Source organism: Trichomycterus rosablanca, chromosome 24, assembly GCF_030014385.1.
Source record: "Trichomycterus rosablanca isolate fTriRos1 chromosome 24, fTriRos1.hap1, whole genome shotgun sequence".
Classification (NCBI taxonomy): domain Eukaryota; kingdom Metazoa; phylum Chordata; class Actinopteri; order Siluriformes; family Trichomycteridae; genus Trichomycterus; species Trichomycterus rosablanca.
In genome coordinates, this window is record NC_086011.1 from 7,803,272 (window position 1) to 7,812,430 (window position 9,159).

At 41.7% G+C, this 9,159-nt stretch overlaps 1 protein-coding gene across 1 annotated transcript; it reads right to left on the reverse strand.

Annotated features, from left to right (window-relative positions):
- Nucleotides 1-822: 822 nt before the first annotated feature.
- maf1a (MAF1 homolog, negative regulator of RNA polymerase III a) lies at nucleotides 823-8,835 on the reverse strand. The gene is made up of 7 exons (XM_062986758.1): nucleotides 8,126-8,835; nucleotides 7,247-7,375; nucleotides 6,980-7,148; nucleotides 5,296-5,417; nucleotides 4,128-4,247; nucleotides 3,324-3,419; nucleotides 823-3,195 (listed from the first exon to the last, which is right to left on the reverse strand). Exons 1-7 carry the CDS (start codon nucleotides 8,206-8,208, stop codon nucleotides 3,171-3,173), a joined length of 744 nt encoding a protein of 247 aa, XP_062842828.1. The 5' UTR covers nucleotides 8,209-8,835; the 3' UTR covers nucleotides 823-3,170.
- Nucleotides 8,836-9,159: the final 324 nt, after the last annotated feature.

Genomic DNA, 9,159 nt, shown 5'->3' on the forward strand with positions numbered 1-9,159 from the left:
TGCCTTAGAGCAATGAGCTCCCGGGTTCGATTTCCAGGTAGAATGGTTCGTTTTATTAGGATTTTAACGTCATGTATTTACACTTTGGTTACATTCATGACAGGAATGGTAGTTACTCATTACACAAGGTTCATCAGTTCACAAGGTTATATCAGACACAGTCATGGATAATTTTGTATCTCTTGGAGCACCCAGAGTAAACCCACACACGCAAACTCTACACAGAAAGGACCCGGACCGCCCCGCCTGGGGATCGAACCCGGGACCTTCTTGCTGTGAGACGACAGTGCTACCCACTTAGCCACCGTTGCCGCCCCAGGTGGAATGGTCCGAGTCCTTTCTATGTGGGTTTCCTCTGAAAGTGCCGGTTTTCTCCGACAGTCCAAACACAGTAAGGAAATAGGAACTGTTGAATCATCATGATTAACGTGTAACTACCTGTCCTGTCATGAATTTAACCAGAGTGTAAAACATGACATTAATCCTAATAAATAAGTAAGTTGCCCCTGTACAAAACCTTCATAAAGACGTGGTTTGGTGAGATAGATGTGGAGGAATTTCAGTGGCCTGCATTAACACCTTAATAAGAGCCTAATTGGGCGCTGGACCTTCTCATTCAACATTGGTGCACTTAGAGATACCAGACACATGTTGGGGTCATGATTTAGGAATAAGTCCATTAATATAGACAGGTTCTCTAGATCCCAGTGGGACACACAGAACCACAACAGTCTTTTCAGTTTGTACTGGCTTGCTCCGAGTAATCAAATTTAAGCCACAGAGCTTAAAAAGCCTTTAATTAAGTAGGAAACAGAACCAGAATCAGTTTAGAGATTTAATAAACACACAATTTATGAGCTCACAGCACAAAGGCCAACAGAGACATCAGAGTATCTTGTTAGACTGTAATCCGTACAATGTGACAAAATGAAACAATAATACTAAACATAACACCAATGTTCAGAGTAAAGCATTCAATCCTGTATCAGATCTTGAAATGTGCCGTAGTTTTTAGCAATAAGGCTTTTAATCACAAGCCTATAAATACTCTATTTTTGCAGTTGCAATAAAATGCATAATAAAAGGCATTCGTTTTCTTTATAGTGTGTACTGTTTAAACAGTTTAAAGCTAAGCTAATACAAAAGAGCTGTGCACACAGAAAAGGTTCACAGTCTAATATGATGCACAGTAGCTAAACGTAGCTAAAAACAAACAAAACAGCAATTTTAACGTCTGGTCTAGTCATGTACGGTCTAGTCAAATAAATACATTTTCCCGACAATTTAAACAATGGCTGAAAAATGAAGCCCTAAACATTGGTTTACCCAACTACCGGGCTGAAGTGCTGAACACCACATGCTTAATGAGCCCGACAGCTTATAAAATACATGGATTCGCTTTTCTACAATACTACTTTACGGGGAGCGTGCAATTCCACTGCTTTACCAGCACACAGGCACCAATAGCACAAAATTCTAGCAACAAGCAATAAACCTGCTTCATCCTGGTCAGGTTTGTGGTTCTGGCTTCCCTGGAAACACTGCCGCGATCCAGTAACACACACCGGACAGGACGTCTATCCATTTCTGGGGTGTGGGCCAACCCCTCCTTAAGACATAGCCAATTATGTCTGTATGTAGACTTGCACTGCTGGGTATTAGAACCCTGGATCCCAGAGGTAGTGGGTTACCATAATGTACCACCGTGCCACCCACTACACTAATCCATTTCGATTAGACTTGACCAGAAAGCGGCGGAATAACATGGAGCAGATACGGTGGCCAATTAGTATCTGCTGCAGGCACTGCCAGTTATGCCCGTCAGATGGCACCCAGTCGACCGGTGGCAACGCCGAGTTTCAAACCAAGGAGTTCAGAATCTCGGCGCTGGTGTGCTAGCAGAATACCCCGCTGCGCCACCTGGGCGGCCTGATTTTAAAAGAAAGAAATACAAGAGTGTAAAACACTTCACATATAACATGATGAGTTATTATATGTATTATTGCCAATGGTAAAGTTTGTTGGCTGTATGAATCTATGCTCTATACATGTTGCTTTTCTAATGACAAAAGACACTAGCCCACTGCAGCTGGGATTCGGTTTGAATCTCAGATCTGCTGACCGGTCGGGTGTCTACACAGACATGATTGGCTATGTCTGAGGATGGGCTTGGCTAAACAGCCTAGCTATTAGAAGGTGCACTTGTCTGTGCACTCTATAAAATTTGAATATGCAGACCAGAATGATCCGCTGAGGCAAACCCCTGGTCAGGGTCACAGTGGGTCTGGTTTCCCCGTAATCACTAGATGCGTTGAAGTAACACATGCCGGACAGGACAGCAATCCATTGCAGGGCCTTGGTCACCCACTCAGACATAGCCAATTATGTCTGTATGTAGACGCCCAACCGGCTGAAAGCACTGCTCGGGGATTTGAACCCTGGATCCCAGTCGTAGTGGCTAGTGTAACTCGGTGCTGCACCACCCGAGCGCCCCAATTACAAAACATTAACAGGATCAGCACTGATCTTTTCTAATACTTCTACATATATACGTGGTAATATAATAGAGTTCTATCACCTCGGAGTCTTCAGCTCTGCTAACACTGCCACACCTCAACACATCTGATCAATTTTCAAACCTTTCAACTAGATATTAGGTACACGATCGACCAATCATAGAGTGCTAGAAGGCTGGACCTACAGAGAGGAATCAAAACAATTCCTAATGCTAATTTTAACATGAAAGCAAACCCAAATCCTGACGGTGCATTTTTCAACTCCAAAATGAGGACGCTCTCAGGAAAAGACTATCTAACAATGGGTACAGGGCTAACAAAGAACACAGGGCTAACAGGTTGGTCACCAGACGTGGTGAAATACGCCACCTGGTGGCAAAACACTAAAAGAGTGAAATATTTCTACCAAAACATAATAAAAGCAAAATAATTAAAAAGGCAATTTAGAGAACACAACTTTTAAGGTGTCTATAATGGGATAAAAGGAATGCATTCAGATCCACACGAACATCAGCAGAAATAAACTGAACAGCTTGAAGAATCACATTAGGAGACGTACGCTTGTTTTATATAATGAGGAGAAATAAAAGACGAGACTCCTGACAGGTTGAGCTTGATCAGAGGAATTTAGAAGACACTGGATATTGAACCCGCTCACTGGGCACATACCGCGCCATACCTGCGGATATAATCAGCGTTGTAAGAGACATTCACATTTAGATCATTGCTTCAACTCTTAGTGTAGTTTGCTTCACAATATTAATGAAGACATTAGTCAAATGAATTAGAATTGAAGCGTACTCTCACCTCTCTTCATCCATATATTCCTTTTTCTCATAGCTGCCATCCTCTAGATCCAGGTCAAGCTCTGTGCCAATGCCCGAGTCCCGAGCCATAAAAAGACTAGAACCCAAGACAGACATGCATTATTCATTGATCAGTGTATCACTCATTTGTTAATATTTATTTGTTTATTAGGATTTTAACGTCATGCTTTACACTTTTGGTTACATTCATGACAGGAATGATTCATCAGTTTATATCGAACACAGTCATGGACAATTTAGTGTCTCCAATTCACCTCACCTGCATGTCTTTGGACCGTAGGAGGAAACCGGAGCACATGGAGGAAACCCACGCGGACACGGGGAGAACGTCCAAACTCCACACAGAAAGGACCCGGACCGCCCCACCCGGGGATCGAACCCAGGACCCACTTAGCCTTCTTGCTTGAGGCGACAATGCTACCCACTTAGCCACCATGCCGCCCTGTTAATATTTAATCAGGAAAATAATTCCATACTGCATTGAGACAACACCGGGCTTTAAATGGTTCTGTTGCTCGCTGGTTTTTGACTGGTTGAGCCTGTCCTGTAAATCATCTTACACATATGAGGTATGTACTGTGAATGAATGGTTTCTGCTATTCAAGTATTAACATAATTTTGACTCACCCGGTACATGAATTATTTATTACAACTGTTACTAATTGCTGTAGCTAAAACACGAATTCAAAAATCAGAAGTGGTGTCCGAATACTTCTGCACATGTGCTGTATTAAAGTAAAAAATAATACAATAATGACACCTTGGTGTGAATGAGGAAGCGTACCTAACAGATCGGCATGTGAAGAATACAATCCTTTTCAGCTTCTTATTGTAGAAGAAATAGTTAAATGACCACAAGTTGCCCTCTTCTCCATACGGATCAGAATCGAGGTCTGGGTTATAGCTAAGGACAGAGGCAAAATTAGTACAAGGGTCTCATGGATACAGTTTCACAAGGAATGTCAATACAAAAACAATCACATACATTTAAATACAGTAGCAGAACAAAAACATCAGAACTGATGCTGTTCGGAGCATCATGGCACCAATCAACCTCTTGGTGAATATACAGCTTGTTACATATGGATGTAAAAACCTATTAATATTAATTTAATTATTACTTGGGCTTTATTTATTTTAAAAGCTGAGTATCTGCCATTTTTATAAATAAGCACAAAGCTGCAATGACATAAAACTCTGTGATGTGTTAAGTATTTTAATGCATTGCTATAAGCCTGATGGTTAACGTTATGTGCCATATACACAGTATAACAGCAATGAGACTTTTTGAAGTCCAAGAAGTTAATGAAGATGGTTAATGAAGACCATCCTTATAACGGAATTGATGGAGCAACTTACTCTCTGTCTATACTGAGTCCTTTGAATCAGTCATGCCACCAATGCAACTTATTTTTATGATTGTACAATAGATTACTATGGTATTACAAAATAATTACACATGGTACCAAGAAGTCGGCTTGCGGTAAGGTGTAGACCTAACCAAATAGGAGATATCTAGTGTGTAGGAATAGGAATATGATTGTGTTGCCTAGGAACATTCCAGACTGTTTGTGTTCTCTGAGAAAAGGAAATGATAAGAGAAAGAATAAAATCATAATCTGTTGTGAAATATATATTGTGAAATATATACTAAATATCATCATGCTGTTAATGTGTGAGATCTTGTCTGAGATTGTTTAAATGATAGCTATTGGTTTAAAGAATCTGGCACATTTTTTATATCTAAACTTGGTAAGACCTAAATAGTCTGTCATTTAGATTGTTTATGAGCTATATTACTGAGTCCTGAGACCATTTGCCATTTCTTTTAGTTAAAACAACAATACATAAACCTAAATGTGCCTCATAAGCTTTGGTAAAGTCTATATTGTCTATTTCAGCACACATCACTTCAGACTGAACATTCTGGAATGGTCATAGATGATCCGTACCTGTAAATATCACATTCAGCCAGGCTGATCTCGTTGTCGATTGCTTCCCAGAGCTGAGGCTGCAGGTGACTGTACGCTTCCCCAGCAGCAGCAGATAAACTGCTGTTTACTGCATTAAACACCTGGGACATCAGCAAAAAAACAACAGGTTGTTATTTGTTGTTATTTTCCGTCACAAAATGTACAGTTCCTGGTCTGTACTCATGTAATTAGAGATAGAAAATATTGAAGAGCTGTGTAATCATACAAATACTATGAGCCAAACTCCAGGGCCAAACAATAGATGACCCTGTGCTCTGACCCTAGCTTCCAAACAAGCTGGGATAGGCAGAAGACAATTTTATTGTACTGTACACATGTACAGGGGTTGGACAAAATAACTGAAACACCTGTCATTTTAGTGTGGGAGGTTTCATGGCTAAATTGGACCAGTCTGGTGGCCAATCTTCATTAATTGCACATTGCACCAGTAAGAGCAGAGTGTGAAGGTTCAATTAGCAGGGTAAGAGCACAGTTTTGCTCAAAATATTGCAATGCACACAACATTATGGGTGACATACCAGAGTTCAAAAGAGGACAAATTGTTGGTGCACGTCTTGCTGGCGCATCTGTGACCAAGACAGCAAGTGTTTGTGATCTATCAAGAGCCACGGTATCCAGGGTAATGTCAGCATACCACCAAGAAGGACAAACCACATCCAACAGGATTAACTGTGGACGCAAGAGGAAGCTGTCTGAAAGGGATGTTCGGGTGCTAACCCGGATTGTATCCAAAAAACATAAAACCACGGCTGCCCAAATCACGGCAGAATTAAATGTGCACCTCAACTCTCCTGTTTCCACCAGAACTGTCCGTCGGGAGCTCCACAGGGTCAATATACACGGCCGGGCTGCTATAGCCAAACCTTTGGTCACTCGTGCCAATGCCAAACGTCGGTTTCAATGGTGCAAGGAGTGCAAATCTTGGGCTGTGGACAATGTGAAACATGTATTGTTCTCTGATGAGTCCACCTTTACTGTTTTCCCCTCATCCGGGAGAGTTACGGTGTGGAGAAGCCCCAAAGAAGCGTACCACCCAGACTGTTGCATGCCCAGAGTGAAGCATGGGGGTGGATCAGGGATGGTTTGGGCTGCCATATCATGGCATTCCCTTGGCCCAATACTTGTGCTAGATGGGCGCGTCACTGCCAAGGACTACCGAACCATTCTGGAGGACCATGTGCATCCAATGGCGGTGCCATGTATCAGGATGACAATGCACCAATACACACAGCAAGACTGGTGAAAGATTGGTTTGATGAACATGAAAGTGAAGTTGAACATCTCCCATGGCCTGCACAGTCACCAGATCTAAATATTATTGAGCCACTTTGGGGTGTTTTGGAGAAGCGAGTCAGGAAACGTTTTCCTCCACCAGCATCACGTAGTGACCTGGCCACTATCCTGCAAGAAGAATGGCTTAAAATCCCTCTGACCACTGTGCAGGACTTGTATATGTCATTTCCAAGACGAATTGACGCTGTATTGGCCGCAAAAGGAGGCCCTACACCATACTAATAAATTATTGTGGTCTAAAACCAGGTGTTTCAGTTATTTTGTCCAACCCCTGTATATGTAAATATGACCAATACATAAAAGACCTGCTCTACATTATTATTTGAATAAGCATTGCTTTTATCCCTACCCAGTTGACGCTGGGCTCTCTACTAAAGTCATGTCCTCTGGTGAGGCTGAAATCATAATCAGGCCTGAAGGACTCGTTGAGAGTTGCGATCAAGTAGAACAGAGTCTTCCTGCTGCACTTATCCGAAAGTGGACCCTCTCCCTCATCTCCACTTTGACTGTGGCTCAGCCTGAAACACACACACAGACATATACACAATATTAAGCACTCGATTGTCGTCCAATAGTTAAATGTTTGATTTGAGGACCACTGATGCCACGCACTTACTTATTGGGGCTGACACCGGACGACTGTGGAGGAGACAGCGCCTCCAAAACGTGAGGGAGTCCAGCCTGACAAAACTGCTTAAACATCTGCTTGTCTTCACCTGCCATTTTGCAGGAGTAGCTTTCAATCCTAATGAGAGAGAGAGAGAGAGAGAGAGAGAGAGAGAGAGAGAGAGAGAGAGAGAGAGAGGAAAAATGCTATTAAGGTGATGTACACTGATCAGCCATAACATTAAAACCACCTCCTTGTTTCTACACTCACTGTCCATTTTATCAGCTCCACTTACCATATAGAAGCACTTTGTAATTCTACAATTACTGACTGTAGTCCATCTGTTTCTCTACATACTTTTTTAGCCTGTGTTCACCCTGTTCCTCAATGGTCAGGACCCCCACAGGACCATTACAGAGCAGGTGCAGTGCTTAGCACTGCAGTGACACTGACATGGTGGTGGTGTGTTAGTGTGTGTTGTGCTGGTATGAGTGGATAAGACACAGCAATGCTGCTGGAGTTTTTAAACACATCACTGTCACTGCTGGACTGAGAATAGTGCACAGGGGCATAATGGAATAAAAACAGCCTTCACCTGGTAGAAATGGGTGTGTATGTAAGACCTTGAACAAAATAAGTAGTGTCCACATAATTTTGGTGCATATATATATTGCATAGATATAATAGAAATTAAATGTGTAATTTATTTATTTATTTCAGTTATTATTTAGTGACATGTCCCTTGCAAGTGTGTGTAAACTTGTAACTGTAATTAGTATAAAATTGAACGTATTTTAGAGTAAGGCTGTACAGAATACCAGAAACCAAATACATTTGAAGGAAAAACTAAAGAAAAAAGACGTTTTTATTTGAACTTTACACACTTACCGTCCTATAATTTTACAGTCTCCAGTCTCGATCGTGAACTGCGTGTTTATCGCCTCAAAACTTGAATTTTCCAGCAGCTTCATTTTCTTTCTTTCTTTGTTTACTATAACGAAGCTAAATATGGCGCCTGAACCCGACAGCCAGAAAACTAGTAGCTTTCTAACAAACACACAGCTGCTAACAGCACATACACTTTGTGTCCAAAAATTCACAACACAAACTGGTATCTACACTTAAGTGTAGCCGGAATTTATATTAAAAAAATATACAAACGCTGAAGTAAAGACTCGAGTTAGCTAGCTAGCATTAGCCTGTTAGCAAGATTGTGGCTAACAGATCTAGACCATCAAGCTCGAGAAGGAAAACAAACCGGACCGGACCGCTCCTCTGTGTTCGATACGAAACAGCTTAAGAACGCTTTAAAACTCTTTGTCGAGAACTTATTGCACTCCGATGTCTGATAAATATCTCTTCTTTCTTGCTGTGAAATTTCCAGTACCTGCCATTAAAAGAAAGATTAAGAGGGGAATTATGCATCCCAGCTACTGAATCCGACCTGAAGCAGAAGTGCAAGGCCTGATGAAGCCTTTAAACCGTATCGTTAGAAAATGCTGGACTTCTATATTAATCAGTAGGAATGGTGGACACACAGATAGCTGCTATCTTTCTCTCCAGGCGCTGTTTTTCTTTCCTCTGATCCAGAAGAAGCGTTAATGCTTTTACTTCACTGACACCAACTGGATTGGAGGACCAACAACATCACAAAGAAGTGTGGTCAAGCTGAATCCTAAGCCATTTGCTGGACAAAGCCTCTGGTTGCACAGAGACTCCTGTTAGACAAAAAGTAATAAAGCTAGCTGGCTGGACAAAGCCTGTTTTTTAAATAAAGCCCCTAGCTGGATGAAGACATTAGCTAGACCAGGGGTCACCAACCTTTTCAAGACCGAGAGCTACTTTAAGAGTACTGAATAATACGAAGGGCTACAAACTTCCAGAATAACATAACGTTGCACAGGTCACCTTTAAGGATATTA